Below are 22,488 nucleotides of genomic sequence, written 5' to 3' on the forward strand. Positions count from 1 at the left end.
GTTCCGTTTATATTAAGATAATGATAACATTAATATTCATATATTTCATATTAATAATGAAGAAGAAAATCTCGGTACGGATAAATCAATACCTTGATTCCAACCTCAAGTCCATGTTTTCAAAGAAATAACTAGCAAATCCTAAAGAGTCCTACCACCGTGAGTCTCACTACAAGAAGTGGTTCTTCGTGTAACCATCTTCCGGCATAAGAATCAATACTATGTTCTTCCTTTAGAATTGGTTAGTATTGGTGTAAAGTATGAGGGAAGAATCAATACTATGTTCTTCCTTTAAAGTGTTGAGTGTTAATATAAAACTGTAAATTACAAGAGAATGAGATAACATACATACGCCTCTTTTTACCTTGTCGTGTTTATAAAGGTGGAAGATAGAGTTGATCTCATTGGCGACATCGCATGTCCCCTTTATTAGTAAGGGCCTTAAGTGGTTCATTTAATATCCGTTGATCTACTATTCTTATTGGTTGATCGAAAATATTATTTTTGTTCCTTTGAGGACCACATAGGATTTATATTATCAAATGTTATTTAGGTTATTCACTTTTCTTATTAGATCGGGTTATTTTAATAATAATAAATAAATAAATAAATAAATAAAAATAATAGTTTTACCACCACTTGTGTCATAGTGGTAAGAAGTTTGAGTTCTCAAGTGGTGACCCAAGTTCAATCCCCACTTGTGTCATTTTTTATAGATTATACCAATGAAGTATTTGAGCTAGACCTTGTGTAACATTGTCAGTTCAAATCCCGAGCCCACCTGGGTTTTCATCCCCCCGTGTTTTACGCCAAAGAGTTCTGCTATTGTGGTGGCACAACGACTGTCAAGTGACAACCGACAGTATGTTTTCCCGGGATAGCGCCCAAGCCAAACTCTAAAGTCAGCGTGAGCCCGGTCAAGACAACATAGTCTGGCCAAAGTGGTGCAACGAGACTCTCCAAATTTAGAGAGTGCGGTAGCCTAAACACAAAAAAACAAACAAATAAATAAAATTGGTGAGTGCGGTAGCCTAAACACAAGAAAGTCGTCATTCTAAAAATGAATAAATAAACAAAAATATAAAAACATACAATATAATGATGAAATAAAATCAAATGTTGGTGTGTGAATTAACAAGTTTGGTTTATACTTTGGTTGACATCATAAACAGAAGCAAAAGCAAGACCAATATCTCTATTGCCATCAATGTTTTGTAAATGAATTTATATTTTACACAGTGACTACTTTTTAGTGTATAACCACTTGCTGAAGTTCTTGAGTATACAAAACCTATATACCGTCTCGTATTATACACAATACAACAATTTTCAAAGAACGAAAACACAAGGCGTAACTGGATTATTCCAATTTATTAACTCTGGAGATTATGCACACGACCGAATGTACACCCATACGTGACTACAGATACCTTGCACAAAACTCCCGGAGGCCTGGTTCTCTTCACTAGCCAATGTTCAATAAACACTCACAGTCCATAACCATAACTACTTCCTGCAACAAGATTTTGTAACCTTAATTAGCACACAATGACTGTATGTACACTTAACAAATAATAATGTTTCATTTAACACTTGTTCCTTGCAAAATATGTATTCATGCAGTTTAAAGAATCAAAACAAGGATCATATACCATAAGAACTTAAATGTGGTTTTCCACGATCCATTTTTAGAGCAATTCTTGACAATTTTGTCAAGTCGTATGATGATCTCGAAAAAGTTTGGTCTGATTGCGATATCTGGATACCAGCACTCCTCGATTAATCTGAAAAAAAAATAGAAAAGAATGAGTAAGTGCCAATTATTATATAATATAATTTAGAACTTTGGTGCTGTCAGGCCCCTCACTGGGCCACTTGGCAGCACCATATTAGTCAAGGAAAGCTAGACCGAATAAGAAACAGTGTGTTTCGGGAGAGATTAGGGGTAGCTAACATATCAGACAAAATAAGAGAGTGGAGATTGAGATGGTTTGGACATGTGAAGAGAAGGCAGCCAACGAATCCTGTTAGATCCGTATAAAACATTAATATAGAGGGGAGGAGGGGTAGAGGCCGACCAAAATTGACTTGGGATGAGAGGATTAGACATGATTTGCTAGAACTAAACCTCTCTGAGGACATGGTTGAGGATAGGAATTCTTGGAGACGTAGAATTAGGGTTAATGATTTTTAGGGAGAAAGTAATATCTTAGGGGCTTCTCTTTACCTTATTTTTGTTCACACGTCATTATGTTATTTTCTTTTCATATATTATGTAGTTTCTTTGTTGTATTTTATTTTTATTATTTCAATATATCTATATATTATTATCAAGTGTTATTATTAATTATATTACTGTGAATTTTGATTGTTTTTATATTCTCCCATACATATGACTTTTAGAGCTGAGGGTCTCTCTGGAAGCCACCTCTCTATTCTATTGAATAGAGGTACGGTGTGCCTACATCCCACCCTCCCCAGACCCTACTTATAGCTTTGCTATTGGTGGGATTTTATACAGGGTATGATTGATTGATTGATTGATTTTGTTTTTTTTTCGTTTTACTTCCGGTACTGTAATGAAAACCGACCGATCGAATATCAATTTTTTTTATAGTTCTGGTATCGATATCGTAACGAACGTGATGGAAGCCGACTGAATTCACGTAGACTCACCGCGTTTTGTTTTAGTTCTGGTACCTTGACGATGTCACGAAACCGACCAAATGCCAATTGTATTTGTTTGTATATTTTTTTTTGTTTTAGTTCCGGTACAATACTGACGTGACGGAAACCGACCGAATTTGCGTAAACTCACCGCCTGGGTTCGACAACGCTCAGGTCTAATCAACGCCTGAGTTTTACCGACAACAGCAACCCATTGGTCCACCTCCGTTTTCATATACTTTTTGGTTTTATTTTTTGTTTTAGTTTTGGTATCATAACACATGTAACCGAAACCAATCGAATTCGCTTCAAATTAACGCCTCAACGCTTTGGACCGACAACGCTTGTGTTTTATCACCGTGCGGGTTTTACCAACCTGCCGGGCGCAACACGCCGAGTTAACACTAGTTTTTGTATAATATAAACAGATTGATTCGAGGGTTGTTTTAACCTTAACGGTCAAGAGAACTTAGAAGGAAACCGGCCAAAGGTAAGGAAAAGAGTGACAAAGTTCAAAGCTTTTTACAAAAAGGCTATTATACCAAAACGCTTACATGTAAATGGGCTGATTCGAGGTGTGCTTTAATCTAATGGGTAACACACACAAAAAAAAAGAAAAAGGAGTAAAGAAAAGAAAGAAAGCGAAGTAAACGTAAAAGGAAATGGGCCAAAAGTGTCAAAAGCAGGAAAAGAACAAGAAAGCTCAACCCATTTACTTATGAATGGGCCAATTCAAGGTGTGTTTTAACCCATTGGGCAAAATAAAAAGAGTGGAAAAAAAATCTTTTTAAGGAAACAGGTCATAAGCGCCAAACAGCTCGAAAGTCTCCCAAAGTGTTTTTAACGAACATAACCTCCTAAATCATTTTATTCAGTAAATTATTACTAAAACAATATGTTGTTCTTAATCATATTCGAGACACCAACTATTTATAAAATTTTGAACAAAATGTTATGTTACTGGACCCTCAACCAGCCCATTTTGCCACTTCTATTTTATAGGAAGGTACCTCGATAAGAAATGAAAACAAAATTTGCAAGCAATGACTGTAGAAAACAAAATGACTTACTCTTTTAGGTCTGGAGGATAATATTTACGTTTTATCTTGAATTGCGGTCTCTTCACGGCTACACACATCAGCTTAACAGCCTCTTCAGGAGCCTTGGTATGAAACGGCTGGACACCTTCTACCATCTAATTAATCCCACAGTAAATGACATCAAGATCCAAGGTTGAGATAAATATTCAAATTTCAAGAAACTAACTAACAAAACAACGGATATTAAATAACATGATGGACATATATACAGATGTATGGTATGATATATTGCTAAACATCTTTACAAAAAATAAAGCAACCATTTTCTATGACTAGTGTGATAATTATGACGACACAACCCGTACTATCACAAGTTCACAACTATAAATAAACTTCTTTAAATAAAAACGATTGAGGCTTATGCATTCTCAATACACTTTGGGCTTGTTTGAGCCGTTAGACTAAGTGATAACAAATACAAGCCCCCAAAAAAATAATAATAATAATAAATAAAATAATAACAATAAAGTGGTTAAAACCACGACTTCTATTTTTTTTTTGGAATATTGGCCTCATATAATCCCAACTATGGCCCGTTGGCAAATATAAGGACCAACTATCGAAATGGCAAAATATAATCCCAACTACGCTTGTGGGTGGAAAATTAACGGGAAGTTAACCTTCCGTTATTTTTTGTGACGTGGCGGCTTAGGTGTCTCATAACCTGCTGACGGGGCTGCTAACAGGGATGCTGACGGGGATGCTGACTGGGATATTAATTAAAATATATATATATAAAATCAACAACACCTCTCTCCGGCCATCACTCTCTCGTCACTCTCTCTCCGGCCACCACTTCACCATCTCCGACCACCATCATCATCCGCTCTGACAACCGTCATAAGCCCTGTCCACCCATCACCACTATCTTCGTACACCCTCACCACCTCCTCCTCAACCACTGTTGGCCGCCACCGCTACAAACACCCGTCCCACTGAGAATATTCCGGCGAATCTAGTAAACAATTTCGTTTATCTCCAAGTATTAGACCTAAGCTACAATAATCTCACCGGAACCCTCCCGCCGGAGCTTTTTATCCCTTTGATGTCGGTTGTTGCAGGTGGCCAACGATATGTAGGTTGTTAGGCGGCGATGGTGGCAGATTCGAGTTTGGTAGGGGTGGACAGGTTTGGTGGTGGTGACAGATTAGAGGACGCGTAGTGGTGGAGGTTGCCGGCGGCGGAATGCATTAGTGGTGGTCGACGGTGGACATATCATACAGGTTTATATTGCCCCGTCATCATCCTCGTAAGCGGGTTAAGCGACAACTCGGTGGCCACGTGTTATAATAAATGATAACTCAGCGGCCACATCACCAAAAACTAACGGAAGGTTAACTTCCCGTTAATTTTCCACCCACAAGCGTAGTTAGGATTATATTTTGCCATTTCGATAGTTGGTCCTTATATTTGCCAACGGGCCATAGTTGGGATTATATGAGGCCAATATTCCTTTTTTTTATTATAAGAAATCAAAGATATGCATCTATTTAATTATTTAATTGAGTTTTCATTTTAATAAATAACCAATGTGATAATACAACACCTGTACTACCACAACTTCACAATCATTGGGAGGTTTATGCATTCTCAATACAATTTGGGTCCGTTTGACTCATTTGCATCTAAGCTAGAAAAATTACCTCATAAAGAATAAGGCCAAAAGAATATGCATCCACACGTCTGTCGAATATTTCACCATTATAAATCTCCGGTGCAATATATAGATCTATGATCAACATAAAACATTCAGTTACTGATTTGCACAATATTCAAAAATCAATCTTTATATTGATCATATACTTTATGTGTTTCTAGAACTTACTTGTTTGATCAATGGTAACAGGGCATGCTAATCTTGCCTTATTTGGCGAAACTATAGACAATCTGAATAACCCAAAACCCGCAACCTTCAACTGGTCCCCACTGTCCAAAAAAATGTTTCTGGCACCTTCCAAAATTTCAGTTATCAAAATTATCTCAAAATACAAACTTTACAAGCCATGTTACAGAATAGTTAACGTTTGTTAGTTGCCTTACTTTGGCCTCAAATCACAGTGAATAATTGGGTCCGGTTTACATTCGTGAAGATAATTCATTCCCCTGCCAGATGACATCCAATCAAGAAGTAACAAGCGTCAATTTGAAGTTTATGCAAAAGACAAAATGAGTTAGTTGGATAACGGGTGACTTTTGGGACGGTTTGAAATTGGTTGTGTGGGATTGATTCGATTGAATTAGGGTTGTAATCGAAACGAGCTGAGCCAGGTTGGGCTCAAGCTCAGCTCATAATTAATATACTACAAAACTTATAACTTCTATATATTAAATTTGGGTTATAATTTATATACATTAAAATACAGGCTTTTATTTAGACGAGCCAACGCTCCGATCGTTTACAAACCAATCCGGCTCGGCTCATTTACAAACAGCGATTTTGAGCGAGTTTTTTTTTTTCAAGCGAGCCATGAGTCGCTAGCTTTTCTAACAGCTCTAGGTTGGATATTGCACAAATAAATATATATTAGATATGATTACAATCAGTTCAAAAGTTACCTAAACGTAAACTTAATTGCCCACAACATACCCAATTATAAATCAAATATAACGTGAATTGACCCGTTTTTATCATAAATGAATAAATAAAGGGAATAATATTCTACTTGCCTGGCAATATCAAGAGCAAATTTAAGAGCTCTGGATAGCGACAAACGTCCTTTGTTTTGAAGATAGGTTTTAAGGTCACCCTGAAAATTCAACATAAAATCAAGTTTTAACCCTTTCGACTTTTGTCGGTTTTGTTTTGTTTGACTTACTCCGGGGTGATGCTCGGAAACAATCATCATGGGTACTCTTTGTGTGACTGCTCCAACAAACTGAACCACATTAGGATGCCGGGCCTTTTCCAATATAGTCAACTCATGCTTGAAAGCGTTTCTGCATTAGTTATTAATAAATATAAGAGTTCTCTCTAGTTGACCTTTGATTACGGGCCAAAAGAGTTTAAATTCACCCATGCATGCTTTTTTTTATCATTTCTTTAGGTAACTGACGTGTTAAATATGTCTACAAAAGCTAAACTACTACACTGTTAATCTAATTTTTATAAAAAGAATAATTTAGAGGTTGTATGAACTAAAAATACAAGTTGAATGACTTTTGAGTTTTGACCATTATCTAAATTGCCACTTGTAAATTCAATATTCAGAAGTCAAATACAATGGTAAAAAAATACAAAAACACTCGATAAATCGTTTTATTAAAAAACTTGGATTGTTATTGAAAGAACATAACTTTTGTAATCATAAATCACACACTGATCGCTCACAAAAATTCAACTTTTGAGGAAAAAAGTGATCCTATCTAGATGTGTGTCTTATGATTCTATCTCTTTAATTATAACTTTTAGACTCATGTATTACATTTCATCTACTATATAAAAAATATGTTAATAGATAAAAAATAATATTTGTAGCCACATACACTCTTTCAGGGTCAGAAGAGCAGTCTTTGTCTAGTATCTTCACTGAAACCTTTGTGCCATTCCATTTACCAACTTGATAGGCTCCCTGTAATTAATAATAGTCATTTACATAAATGGTCATTTTGGTTCAAAAAGGGTATTTTGGTCATTATACCCAAATTTAACATAAAAATAACAAAATTTAGTCTTAGGACCCAAACTTGTTACAAAACTGAAAACTATTTTATTTGAGTAAATTACACAAATGGTCCCTGCAACTAAAATAGATATAATTAACGGTCCTTTTGGTTCTAAAAAGGTATTTTGGCCATTTTACCCAAACTTGTTAGAAAATTGAAACCAAGTACCCCAAAGGCCCAAACTTGTGTGGGCCTACCGTTTCAACACAAACTCATTTTGACCCGTTATAAAGCCCGCCCATCTTACCACTGCCCTATTATCCCAAACTTAAAACAAATTTATTTTGAAAGAAAAAGAGTCTTACCTTTGAGATGTCAGCGCCTTTGCGAATCTGAAGCTCGCGAGGATTGAGCTCATACTCTGGGACTTCTCTAGGGTTAGCAACAGTCATAGGTGTCTTTCTTGTTTTCTAACAAAAGTAAAATATAAATTCAGTACAATATAATTCCAAATTAGAAAGTATCAACATATTAAAAACACTAATTAACTGCAAAATACCGAAACTGTTGCTCCACGAGTCTTCAGTATTTCATATGTTTCTCTGTGTCCATAGTGTTTGGCATCGGCAGCTGGCTGTCATGATCAAAACTGATTATGGGAGTGAAGCCAAAATAACAGAACTGTAACTGGAATAACCGACGTAACCGAACCAAGAAGAACTGAACCTAATAAAAAAAACTGACGGTTTGGTTTATGCTATTTAAGAAACCGACTTTTTGTTGTTGCTATCAATCAAAAACCAAAAAAACCAATCTTAAGTAATTTATATAAAATTGTTTAATGCTGTAGCCCAAATATAGTTTCAAAAGTATAACAGTCAATTAGTTATGAATTAGCAACAAATTGTAGCCAAATGTCTTTTAGCCTCAATTTCAGTATTTTGGGACTTCTTTTGTTTTTTCCAGACTAAACTGTGAAACTGAAACCGACCCTAATCCATTGTGAAAAAACCAAAACCAAACAATATTCAACCCAAAAACCGAAACCAACCCGAATCCTTTGTGAAACCGATTAAACTAAACTGAAATGAGATTAAACTAAACTGAAATGAACGGTTTTCAAATTCCCAAAAACCGAATTTTTTTTAACCGACCCATGTACACCCCTAAAAGTACATGATTTAGTTGAAAACTTGAAACATATGCTAAAAAGCCACAAATTTCATAACTTAATCATAAAAACACAAAATCTAAACTAAACCAAACTCATCAATTCATCTAAACTCAACAAAAAATCCTATTAAACTATTATCTACATACCGTGCTGCCCCAGCGATCCCGGGCATCGATATTCGCCTTCCGGCTCAACAACAGATGAACCACACCCACATGCCCTTCACACGCCGCAATATGCAAAGCCGTACGCCCATCAAGATCAATACTATTAACATCAACCCCATCATCCAGCAAATCCTTAACCCCCTGAACATCTCCTTTACACGCAACAAACAGTAACTGCATAGTCGAGTCAAGGTTCCCGGGTATACTCAGATCATCCTTCGTGGGCGTCCGTTGAATCGGGTCAAGCGACGATTGCCGGCCGAACCCGAACCGCGCGTTGTTGAGACGCGGATCCATTGAATTCTGACGCTTTATGTTCAAGACTGTTCCCAGTTTCATCGAGCCGGTTGATAATTGGCGGGAAATCCCGCGTTTTAGTTGAGATGTTCGGTCCATAGCATAAAGATGGATGAATTGGAATTGGAATTGGAATTGGAATTGGGGTTTGATTTGTAATGATTGATGAGATATCTGAGTGAACTAGTGATTATTATTATCTTGAGTAACACATGATAAGGTGTGGAAAATAATAATGAGACGAGGTTGAAAGTTGACTATGTTTGACTTCTCTATCTGCCACTTGGATTATCCGATAAATCCGCTGCTGACTGGCGCTGGCTTTATTTTCGTATTACACATTTACACTCCTCTAGTTTGCAAATATTGCTGTTGTTAAATGTACAACTGGAAACTTGGGAAGTTCGGGATGGTTAACGGGACGAATGTTCTGTTTGTGTATGTCATACCCGTAAACATTTTATACTTTTATTTTCTTTTATTATTATCTATTATTTTATATATAGAAGGCAAGTTTGGTGTCGCTGGGTCGCCATTGGACACACTTGGCGATAACTTACTTGTCCTTATTATTTTGTTTTGTTTTGTTTTTTTTTTCCGTTATGGTATCGTAACGAATATAACGGAAGCAGACCGAATGACAGTTCTGTTTTTTTCTTTCGGTTGTTTTAATTCCAATATCATAACGAACGTGACGGAAACCGACCGAATTCGCATAGACTCAACGTCAGCGCCCGGGACCGGCAACACTCAGTTTTATCAACGCTCGAGTTTACCGTCCGGCACCACCCCATTGGTCCAAATTTTTATATTTTTTTCTCTTTTTTTAGCTCCGGTACAGTGACAAACGTAACCTAGCCGGAAGCCCAAAACCGACCGAATTCGTGTCCAGTCACCACCTTTTCTCTTAGGACCGACAACGCTTGGGTTTTACCACCGCTTGAGTTTACTGACTAGACAAACTCCGTTTTTTAAATAATTTATTTTTTTATATGTTGATTTGATAAATATATTTTTATGTGTTAATGGTGTCTATACCGTAACGAACATAAACGATATTAACTAAATTCGCGTCAACTCACTAATGTAATGCTAGGGTTTTTCCAACGCTTGGGTTCTACCAACACCAAGGTTTTAACGTTGAGGTTTTACCAATTGCCTCGGCGTAACGAGCCGGGTGAAAATCTAGTTAAGTAATAAAGTATAAGAAAATTTCTAAAATTGTAATTTTGACTAAACAAATATCTAAAATAGTCAAGAATTTTCACTTTTAAAATCAAAATCTATTTAGTATTAAGCATCCGAAAAAACATGAAAAACTAGAATAATAGAAGGCACGTCTTTTGAACATGCTATGGAGGGGCCAAAAAAGGAATTCTTAGGCTAGAAAGGTGTGGAATTGTACTTTGGCTAAAGTGAAGTCGTTCGTTTATCGTATAGACTTCATTAGTACGTAACACTTCTTCCAATAATATACATGGAAAATCATGTTTCGACTAAAGTGGAGTCCGTTTTTCACCGTTTAGGCTACATTGGTACCCAACTATTTTTAAAATGACTAGTTTTAAAGAGAAAATTCTATGTTTATTTTGGATTTTTTTTATTAATAAACTTTTTATATTATAATAAAATGATCAAATTATAATAAAGAGGCAGTTAAGCGAGCAACAAGGTGGTCCATTTTTTTAAGTGACTATTTTCTAAATTTTCATATATAATAATTTGAGTTTATATTTATAATTTTATTGATAAATGAAATCATATAAGAGCTTAAATAGTGAGAAATTTATTTGAGAATCTCAACTAATATTTTTAATAAATCAGTGGGTATATATCTATAGTTATTGATAAATTTTATTTTTCTTTATTTGAAACATGTGAAAAAAGATCAAATTATTAGGTGAGTCTCAGAGCATTTCAATCAATCTATCAAATTATGTGACTGAAATTTTTATAATACAGGAAGTGGTTTAAGTTGTTGTGACTGAATAAGAGAGAAAATGTTGTGTTTTTTCTGTATATTTGAAAAGTTTCTGTGCATCATACATTTTTTTATTTGAAAGTGTTTGGGAGTAGATGAGAGAAAAAAATGTATTGATAAAGATATATAATAGTATTATTATTTTAAACAAAAGAGAAAAAATATTTATTTTTAGTGTAATTTTAGATTTAAGATAGGAGAAGATACGTGAATGCCTTAACTTTTTATCATTCAAATTTGGTGTACCAATTTACCAATTAAAACATGATTTTAGTTTGTTAAAAATTTGAACTAATAGAGAAAGATATAAATTAGGATGAATAATTTGGGGTCGGGCTGGCATATTGTCACACCCCACCCTAAGGCGGAAATACTGGGGCGTGATCAGATTGCTCACAGCTCGAAAATACTGTCACAAATATAAATGACAATATCTAATTATTTATTTTGTTCAAATAACACACACAATAATCAAATACAACGATACAATTCAAATAAATAGATACAACCATTTATATTCAAGTTTGTCTTCATTATAATCCTAAGGTCTTTCTAAATGTCCAAACTTCAATCTTCCATCAACCTACATATGCGTAGAAAATAGAGTTTGATCAACAATACATGTTGAGTGAGATGATCACCAATTTTGAAACAACAAATAATATATATATATATATAATTGATAAATGATAAATGCGCAAACCAATCTATGTGGTAATAATTAATTAAACCTTAACAAACCAAAACCAAGCTGTACTCGTGTGCCAATGAATCGTTGCCAAGCAAATCGGGTATTGATTACAATGACTAAATTGTCAGTTTACCTTCGCCAAGCGAATCAGGCTCCGGTTATTAAGACGATCGTATGTTTATACTAATGAGAATCATATACAAAGGGGATATGTTGGACCTCTCCGAAACGTTATCAAGTAAACAATTAAAAACATAGCAATTAGCAAGTAGCATTCAACTGATATTCACACAATAATTATGTTAGCGATTTTGAGTATATATACAGAATAGAAAATACGAGTAAGTACGCATATGTCCCCAAAACATTTGAAAACAGTGTATAAAAAGGGGAATGATCAAACTCACCTTAGATTAAAGGCAAGTGAATATAATTAAGAATAAACGAGTCAACGGATAAGCGAGTCGTCCAAAAAGCGTCAAACGAGATAAATTATCAGAACCTGAAACTTTGTGATATGAAACTATAAATAAAAACGAACTTAATGCCGCTGGAATCAATCCAAACGGATGAGTAGAACTCTAGTTATGTTGAATTAAATGTTTAAGCGAGCTGGTACTGACCAGAATCCGAACAGCGAGTCGGAATTCGGATTTTGGGCAGTAGCCTTAAAATTACGTTACGAGAATTAAAGTCTTCTGGACCGAACGTTGAATCCGACCAGAAGCATGAGAAAACGTAAAGTCAAACTTGTTGACTGTTTTACCCTTTATCGGATTTTAAAGCAACTGACCAGTCAACACCCTTCAATCACCGAAATTGATTGAAGTTTATTGACTAGGAAATATGTATGAACGATTTTACAGTTTATAACTTACCTGGAAAGTGAAAGGAATGATGAGAAACGGAAGTCAAAGGTTCTTGAACTTGCAAAGTCAAACGGATATGAACGATTCTTCAACAAAACACCAAAAACCGGGAGGATTCAAGCTGGGCAGAAGGTAGGATGGCTGGAATATGATCTTTAGGGTTTGTGTAATGTTTTGTGGCAGATGGATGGGACTTGTTTATATAGAAATAACAAAAAACGAACTAAATATGGGCTTTTTGGCCCGTTTAAGCAAGTAAATATGTTTTAAGGAAATAATCAACGATTTATACATAAAGATCTGGTCTTAAGCAGAAGAAAACGATTTAGGACTTGTATTTTAGTTATAGGATGTTTACTTGGTCCTTAATTCACTCAAACATACTTAAATAAACGATTTTATACTATAAACGAGTTATAAAACGAAATCAATATACGATTCTGGTGCAAGGGGTTCCCCACGCTGTGCGGCCAGCTAAGGGCAGTCCAATGCATGGCACTCCGGGCCTAGTGTGGTCTGATTTTCATTTTTGACATAAATGGTCCCTGTGGTTTGATATTTGGTCATTTATTGAACCTTTTGTGTTACAAATAAGAAATAAACATTACCTAAAGGTTGAGGGGTAAAATATGAACATTAGAAATAAATATTTGATTCTTGATTAATAATAATAATCTAAAACATTCCCGGTCGGGTTATGAGTAAACGAATGCGGTTTAGAAAATCCGAAATGTTACACATATCGTGTATATCCGTACACAATAAGACACGAACATGATTAGATACAAACACAAAACATATATACATGTATACGACATGAAAACTTATCATGTACCTGTATCCAAATCCAAGCACAAACCTTTTAATACCATGTATACACGATAAGACACGAAACTGTTAATACCGTGGCGGCGGTGCAGCTGCAAGGAGGCCGGACTGCTGAAGAATCGGAGATGTCGAGAGGTAGACTGGAGAATCAAAGGGATGCGACTACCAGATATGTGGAGGGAAATCACCGGACTACCCGAGACCCTGAGAGGGGGAATTGGAGAAGGGTTTGTGCGTCGTATGCTTGATGTTGGATTGAATGATATGTGGCGTGTTTAATTGTTTGGTATAAAAATTTATGGTTAACTATTTAGGGTATATAACATGTTATATTATTATATATTTTTGTTTATAAAAGAATATAATCAGGTGCTTAACAGGCAGGTAAAGCGGTATTTAACCTGTTTAGACACGAAAATTAATAGTTCGATTTGTGTATATCTGTTTAGTACACGAAACGCAATAAGACCATACCTAATACATGTTAAAGTCGTGTATATTCGTGTTGTATATTCATGTATCGTTTCTAAATTGTCAGCTCTAATTTGGGGTGTAGTTTTTAAGACCTCTTACAAGACTATATTGACATTCGAAACCATAATAAACATTACTTTGAGGATGCGAAGAAGAGTCGTGTGAAGTTTATTGTTGTATAGTTCAATAACAAAACATTTTAAGGCCATTGCATATACTAAGGCCTTGGGTATACCTTAACGTCTCGGGTGTTAAAGCTGATTCGGAAAATATTAACGGATGAGACACCACTCCCTTCACATGTTAAGGGGAGGTAAAGGTAAGATAGGTTAAAATGTTAACGAGTTTTAGATCCCTTACACTCACACATAATAATTTCATAATTGTTTTTAAATAAAATTCAAGGAGGGTAAATGAGGTTAAACCATTTCCTTTAAAACTTTAGGCGAGATGAAATAAAAAGAGAGAGAGTGGATTATGTGTTAGTCACCTACATGAAGTTAAGAAACATGAATGTATAAATCATGACCTAACAATTATTGGCAATATAAATATAAATAGTTAAATACTTGACTAATTGGACTCGTGTCCAGTTCCATGACACACGAAACACATGACACATACAACACTCTTGTTTAGAGCATTCTCAGCCCATTTCCTACCCTATATACATATATATCATGTAATTACACTAAAAATCATTATTTTTCTCTCTTTTGTTTAATTAAATAATACTTTTTATACCTTTATCATTATCTTTTATCTTTCCTTTACTCACAATCACTTTTAGAAAATATTAAAAAATTATACGCTATAAACAGTGAAACCCCAAATTTAACTTTCTTCTATAACATTTTCTTCCTCTTCTACTCACAACCACTCATAACCATATAATACAATTTACAAATCTTCTTCACATATTGTAGGAAACGGACTGAAAATGCTGTTAATACCATAAAGTAACATAGAAATTCCGGTAAGATTTTCATTCAACTTTTCCAACTGTTGTACACTTGTGCGGCTGTACCATGAAAACTAGACACGTGGCGGGTTGTGTGGCATTTAAATCAATTATTATATAATATGCCTCGCTTATAGTTTGAGCAAAGTAAAATACCATCCGCTTAAATACCTAATTAGTCCATTATCTTACTAATTTATGTTCAAAGTAAACAAAAAAATTAATTTAATACATATTAAAGTGATCTTTGTCATAACTTTAGTTGGTGTAGTGGCCAGTTGTCTTATTGCCAATGTTGTGAAACCAACTATGATTATTTGTTGTCTAGTTTATAAAATGGGAAAATTCTCAAAAGAGCCATTTAATAGTGAGAGATTTCAAATTTGCCCCCCCCTCCCAAAATCATTTTTCCAGATTTGTCCCTCTTTTAACGCATCGTTAACGACATGTTAAGTAGTCCCGCCGATGAGATAGCTAACACATGGTCAACGATGCGTTACGCATCCAAATACATGGTCAACTATGCGTTAGGCATCAAAACACATGGTCAACGATGCGTTAGGCATCTAAACACATGGTAAACGATGCGTTAGCATCCAAACACAAGGTCAACGATGCGTTAGGCATCTAAACATATGGTAAACGATGCGTTAGCATCCAAACACAAGGTCAACGATGCGTTAGGCCTCTTGTTTACTTTTTTTTTAATATTATATTATCATAACTAATTTTACTTATATTTGGTTTTCTTTTATAACTTTTAATATATAAAGTTTTATATAATTTCGAATATACCGTTGAGACGTGTTTTTTTATCTATCTGTTGACATAAGATTTTTTTAAAACCATATCGGATCAAATTTTATTGAATATTTCGATATTAATTTAATACCGCTCGGTTTTGAGTAAAGTTTATGCCGGTGTGTAGAAAAAAAAGCATGTCTCAACGGTATATTCGAAATTATATAAAACTTTATATATTAAAAGTTAGAAAAGAAAACCAAATATAAGTAAAATTAGTTATGATAATATAATATTAAAAAAAACCAAACAAGAGGCCTAACGCATCGTTGACCATGTGTTTGGATGCGTAACGCATCGTTGACCATGTGTTAGCTATCTTGTCGGCGGGACTACTTAACACGTCGTCAACGATGCGTTAAAAGAGGGACAAATCTGGAAAAATGATTTTGAAGGGACAAATTTGGAATCTCTCACTATTAAAGGGCTCTTTTGAAAATTTTCCCTTAAAAAATACATGTTTTAATAGTCACAATATCTACATCTATACTCTCTAATAAAAATTTATAATGCTTTGTTGCTTGTTATTTTACATTAATTCTCACAATTTGAAACCAGCTAAATCTCTAAAATCATTCATTATTACTTATTTAAGATTTATTACATTAGTGCTTATTTTTTTTACTTGTAATTGTAATGTAAAATGTACAAGTTATTAATAATATATGATAATTGTTGTTGTCTATTGTATTAGTTTTATTTTTATCATTTATATTATTTTTAGTTATTTATATGTTATATTTTCCTAAAACTTGTGTAGTATACTAACCAAAACAATAATAAATACAGGATGACTTATTAGTGTATTGTCTCTTTTTTTATTTATTTAAGCACTATTGTTAAACGACGGTCATTTAGGTAATAGTTTTTCGTATTTTACTTAATTATTAGACATTATTTTTCATCAATTACATATGTATTGCACACGTGAATCTAAAACTAGTATAATAATATATACAAAGAGAAAAGGTCACTAGCAACCTAAAATTTACAATCACTTTGAGGTGTCAAAACAAAATTAGGTAGCGTTTGGTATATGAGAATGACAGTAGGAATGAAATGATTCATTACATGGGAATGAAAAATGTGATGTTTGGTTGCTCAATGAAATGAAATCATCCATTACACATGGAATCTCATTCCATCAAACCATTCATTCCCACCCTCCTTTTTTTCATTTCATTCATCTTTCACTCTACTTTCTTAACAACACCACTACCTAACAACGACCACCACCACTACAATTGCTGCCGCCACCACCTGACCGCCACCGTCGTTGTTGCCGCCACCGTCGTTGCTGCCGCCACCGCCTATGTCACCACCGTCGCCACCACCACCGTCGATGCCGCCCTACCATCGCCATCACTACCAATGCTACCACCGCTTGACCACCGCCACCCCCACCCCCACCTCCACCACCGCCGTCGCCACCAACACCACCATATTCGTCGCCTGAGCTACCACCACCATCATCGTTGCGGGTCTTTTTTTTTGTACAAAATTATTTTTAGATAGAAGTGTTTTTATTATTTATAATTCATTCCTACAATTTTTTTATATACCAAACAACAAAAAGTAATAATTTATTCCATTCTTGTAGGTTAACCAAACAAGACAAAGGAATGATAATGATCCATTTCATTCTCTTGTCCATTTCATTCATTCTCTCATTCCATTCCCCCTTCATTCCCTTACTTCCAACCAAACATACCCTTAATATTACACCAACATTGCTGATCTACGACAAGATTTTTTATATGTTTTTACCCATAAGTACCTAAATGCGTTAGCATTTTTAAGAATCTTGTGAGCTGAAACTCGTTTATTGTTGAAAATATTTGTCGTTATAAACTCTCCAATGCACCACATGTGATCCTTAAGATTGCTTGAACGATTTTCCTCGTGGCTTCGAAAAATAAGGCAGTGATAATTTAAAATATATCTAATTTTGAAGACAAATATATGCGGCAATTAGCAGTTTAGCACCATAGGTTACTGATGGACCAAAATGTACAAAATCTTAAGTTTAACCGGATGTTTCTCTCCTATATGGGACTTCTCATATTGTAATTCTTTCTTGCTCCACTCTCCAATTAAAATTGGATTTTATTTTTCGCTAATAAACTTAAACGAGAACCCAATTACATTTCCATTTATCCAACCGATGCTTAAGTTAGCCCATTCTTAATAAGGTTTTCAGTCACCTAGCACTGGCCGTTGAACAATGAAAATTTTTTTAAGGGTCGGCTACCCAAGAGGCCAAGACTAATTTTAACTGAAATCTCAAATGAGCTGCTAAAGATAATGGAGGACGAGAGTTGGATATTGGGGGCGGGGGTCAACTTTGTCGCAAAAGTGGCGCTAGCGGTTTGTTATGAATAATGAAAGTTTATGGGTTAAAGTCCTTTTGGTGATACACGGTTTTCTTTGTGGTGGGGTGAATGAAACTGATAGATTACTAATTGAATATACCGATAAGCTAATTTGGATCATGTTAAATAAGGTCAAAAAGTATTTCGGGTTATCCTGAATTATTAACAGGGTCGGTTTTGGGTTTGTTTTTGAAAAAAAATTGGGTTTTGGATTAACCGAATTATTAACTTAATTAGCCCAACCTGCAGTGCAAGATGTCCAAAGCCATTTGAATATTTCTGGTAGACTAACAACAACATGCTGCTTCTTCCCCATTTAGATATTTGTTACTGTCATTTAGATATACGCTAACAGAAGTCCAGTTGCATCAAACTGGGTGGGCCAAGATGCTAACACAAAGGCCAATTTATTCATAAGTTGATAACAAGCATTGTGGTTGATCGAGGTATGAACTTAAAAGCATTGCACTATCAAATGCTCTATCACTGCTATAATTTGTTAATACGTTGAGAAACTTTTGGGAATTATTACTATACTCTAGTTGCTAAAACATAGTGTCGAGTGTCTATATTTGTCGGAGAGTGGTTATTGTAGAAAACAATATTTCATAAGAAACGTGAGAAATGATCTGGTTTGTCCATGTAATTAATCAAGGGTCTAAAAAGGATGGTTACATAATATTGATTAGAAAAAAGTTTTTAATCACAAATAAGAGTAAATCCGACTTTTTATTGAAGAGCGACCATTAGTTGTTGGTCATCAATTGACGAAAATCAATGACACATTTTTTTAATTTCAAAATTTCATGGATTTATTCAATTAAAAATGTATAAATTAAGTGACTTCAATTCCATATAATCATTTTTTTATGCTAACGCGTATACGTTTTGGGAAAAAGAAAATATATAGTTTTCTTTTTATATAAAATCAATGGAATTCATGTGTTTCTTTGGTTTGGGTCGTGCTAATTAAGTTAATTAAAATAGTGTTTGTGTTGATAAATTGTTAAAAAATATTGTTGCGTTGTTATACAAACGGGGAGTGTTGTTATGGGGTTATATAAGAAATATGTGCTAGTGATGTTATATGATGCTTATGAATTAGTGTTGTTGTATAAGAAACATTATTGTGTTGTTATATAAAAAAAGTGTTATTATATGATTGTGTTGCTATATAAACTAGTGTTGTTATATTAGAAATTTGTTCTCTTATATGATTGAGTTGTTATAAATACTAGTGTTGTTATATAAGAAATATTATTGTGTTGTTATATGATTGTATTGTTAAGTCATGTTGTTATATAAACTAGTGTTGTTATATACTAATAAATATTAGTGTGTTGTGTAACTGATCAAATATCATGCTTAAATATAGGACTTGCCTTAACTAAGAATTTAACAAAGTACCACAATGCCCTTTTAACATTTATTTATTAATTTTCATTTTTAATTTTCTAATTAACTCTTAACATTCTCACAAAAAAATGGTTTCTATTTGATCCTTCCTCATATTTGTCATAACCTTTTTGATAATACTAAAGTAAAAAACAAAAGAAATAATATGTATTATGTATATAGACATATTAAAGTTAATTCAATGATTCAAATGCCCCAATTGATGACTTGAAGCTGTTGTGAGTTTTCATACTTTAATTAGTAGTACATATACAAAAGATTTTTATAATTTGACTGCGGCTATGTTGTTTCAATATTTGTTGTTAAAGCTCAAAATATAAAGCAACTCGACTAACCCGAAACCCAATTGGCACACACCCCAAAAACTCGAACCTTAATAGGGTCGGGTTTCGGGTTAGTTTATTTATTTGAAAACCTGATTAACCCGACTCGATTAACCCAGACCCCGATCGGATTGACCCGATTAACACCCCAGCTGACAACTCACATGCTAATATCACCAACAAAAAGTTACATCGAGAGATCACTGATGATAATACTGACACAAGTTCTACTACTTTTTTTGCCGGTGATACTCTTTCTCATTAAAAGAAGAAATGATGATTCTTTTTTGGTTTTCAATATATAAGTACTAACATGTTCAAATTAATAGAAAGAATATCATAAATAAATAAAAACTTTTTATTAAAATTAAATCTGTTTTTTTATTATTATTTACAAATTATGTTTGTAATTAATGTATGTGAGACAAAATATGTACTTTTATTGTCCTGCTATTCAAATTAACATACTTTTATTTTTCCTGAAGTTTACATAAATTAGTCATAAATAATCGAGAGACCTAATATATGTCACAATTAAAAGACTACGTATTACTACACAAATATATCACAATTAATAAAAAAATGTATTCATTTTGAGGTAAGAAAAATATTTATTGATGCAATTCTTTTCATTTTAAAGATCTCAAAGGCAAGAAAAATATTCATTGGTGCAATTCTTTTCATTTTAAAGATCTTTAATGAAAAGTTAACATTTTGAAAAAAAAAACTTTAATGGAAATTAAATATTTGCATCATTTTACACTTTAACGGAAAATTAGTTTATAGATTAAAAGAAGTTCACCATTCAAAATAAAAAGTAGCTAGCTTTAAACATTTATACCATTTTAGTAAGTTTACATAAATACGTCGTAAATAATCGAGGGATTAAAATTATTCGTTCTACTAGAACACATTACTTTACATAAATATATCACATTTATAAAAAAAAGGAAAAAAGAAAAAAGTGTATCCATTTTAAGAAATAAAATTATGCAATTATGTTCATTTTAAATATCTTTCATGAAAAATCTTAGCATATTTTTGATTTATATTTAACTCAACCCAAATATTATGAAAGACAGAAAGATTAGTACACTTTATATTAATGCTAGATTTTATCCCCTGTATTACGGGGGTTGGTTTACATTATTCGTTTTTAATATTTATATACATATATTTAGATTTTAATTTCATTTATTGTAAGAAAGTTAATAATTAATATACTTGAGGTTTGATGATAAAATGGTTTAACAAATAAATGATATGTTATAATCCGGTTTAAAAAGCTATCTTGGTTTGGTGACGCCCATTACTGTTTATTTCTTTATTATAAAATTGTTTCTTAATTATAAATAATATCTTTTTTTTGAATAAAATAGGATATTAATTTTTAGTATACCCCTATTTTATAGGATTTTCATATCAAATATTTTATGAGATTAATTTTTAATATAATGAGATGTTATAACCCATTTAAGAGCTATATGGATTTGGTGAGATCTTTACCCTTGAATTCGGATCAAATGCGTGAGAAACCTTCATTTACAAATAAAGCAATCTGATGGTTTGAGAGAATGGTTGTTTTACATTTTTCGGTTTTTAATATTTATTTTTTTGATTTTAATTTTCTTTGTTGTAAGAAAGTTAATAATATACTTAGGGTTTGATGATGAAATGGTTTAATAAATAAATGATATGTTATAACCTGTTTAAAAACTATCTGGATTTGGTAACCCATGACCAGCTTATGTTTTTTACTATAAAATTGTTTATTAATTATAAATAATATCTGTTTCTTTTTAAACTGGATATTAAATTTTAGTATATACCTATTTTATAGGATTTTCATATCAAATAATTGGTAAGATTAATTTTTAATTTAATGAGATATTATAACCCGTTTAAGAGCTATCTGGTTCTGCTAAGACCCATACCCATGAATTTGGGTTAAATCAATAAGATATCTGCATTTAAAAATCAAACAATCTGATGGCTTTCATAAAAGGAAGGAACGACCACATTGGATTTTAAGGGTTTCGTTTATATATATTATAGATAGAAAAAAACGTTTTTTTGCCGTCATAATATATTATAACATTTAGTTCATCAAACTATCTAGATATTATATTTTATATTTATTATTTTTTGAATTAAGACATCATCATGCATGTCTTTGAAATCGAAAAGCTTATCAAAATTTTAGTATATTCATTTTACTTGAACAATGATATAAAACCCACAAACAATTAAATTTTGCGAAAAATAAAATCCGCATTATATGTACTAAATCACATGACTATTTAATTGACGGGAAAATTACTGATTTAGATTTTGTTGATCAAGGACTCTTACCAAAATGAACATGAACTTTGTCATTTTACAACTTTATTTGTCCAACAGCAGCCACCATATGTTGATTTCTCGCTGACACGAAGAGAAAAGAATTATAATTCTCGTTGAAAAAAATAATAAATAAATAATAATATTTTATTACATTCTCCCTGACTCAAGGAGAAAATATGGCAAATTCACGCTAAATAAAAGATAATAATAATAATATTTTATTATTTCTCGCTGGATTAAAAAAATGAAAATGATTATTTTTCTAATTAAAAAAACAAAAAAACTTTTAACAAAAAATATGTTAAATTTACTTTTTTTTAAAGAACAAAATTTTTAGTTTTGAAACTCAAATTATTTTATTAAAAAAGGTGATTTTACTTTGTTTATTTAAAAAACTAATATCTTTAAACTTTTAAAAACA

General features: G+C 33.1%; 1 protein-coding gene across 2 annotated transcripts; it reads right to left on the reverse strand.

The window, feature by feature from the left end:
• Positions 1 to 1,299: 1,299 nt before the first annotated feature.
• Positions 1,300 to 9,107, reverse strand: LOC143625093 (integrin-linked protein kinase 1-like). 2 transcript variants are annotated; one of them, XM_077095547.1, is made up of 12 exons: positions 8,691 to 9,107; positions 7,930 to 8,004; positions 7,736 to 7,840; positions 7,251 to 7,336; positions 6,584 to 6,704; positions 6,435 to 6,514; positions 5,808 to 5,870; positions 5,593 to 5,711; positions 5,411 to 5,496; positions 3,738 to 3,862; positions 1,653 to 1,784; positions 1,301 to 1,513 (listed from the first exon to the last, which is right to left on the reverse strand). In XM_077095547.1, the coding sequence occupies exons 1-12, from the start codon at positions 9,105 to 9,107 to the stop codon at positions 1,507 to 1,509; spliced, it is 1,416 nt and encodes a 471-aa protein (XP_076951662.1). In that variant the 3' UTR covers positions 1,301 to 1,506. The 2 variants fall into 2 exon arrangements, with proteins under 2 accessions (XP_076951661.1, XP_076951662.1); XM_077095546.1 differs by having other exon boundaries at positions 1,300 to 1,784.
• Between the last annotated feature and the right edge of the window lie 13,381 nt (positions 9,108 to 22,488).

This window comes from Bidens hawaiensis, unplaced genomic scaffold (assembly GCF_021521415.1).
Source record: "Bidens hawaiensis isolate Kalapana, Puna unplaced genomic scaffold, B.hawaiensis_p1.1 tig00004020_1, whole genome shotgun sequence".
Lineage (NCBI taxonomy): Eukaryota > Viridiplantae > Streptophyta > Magnoliopsida > Asterales > Asteraceae > Bidens > Bidens hawaiensis.

What these genes read in the sequence shown, in the direction of transcription:
- LOC143625093 (XM_077095546.1), bottom strand. Translation starts at nt 9,107, where the DNA reads ATGGACCGAACATCTCAACTAAAACGCGGGATTTCCCGCCAATTATCA. An exon ending in TCTTCTGACCCTGAAAGAGT is followed by an intron (nt 6,705 to 7,250) that starts GTATGTGGCTAC and finishes TAACTAATGCAG; the next exon opens with AAACGCTTTCAAGCATGAGT. An exon ending in TATCCTCCAGACCTAAAAGA is followed by an intron (nt 1,785 to 3,737) that starts GTAAGTCATTTT and finishes TTTTTTTTTCAG; the next exon opens with ATTAATCGAGGAGTGCTGGT.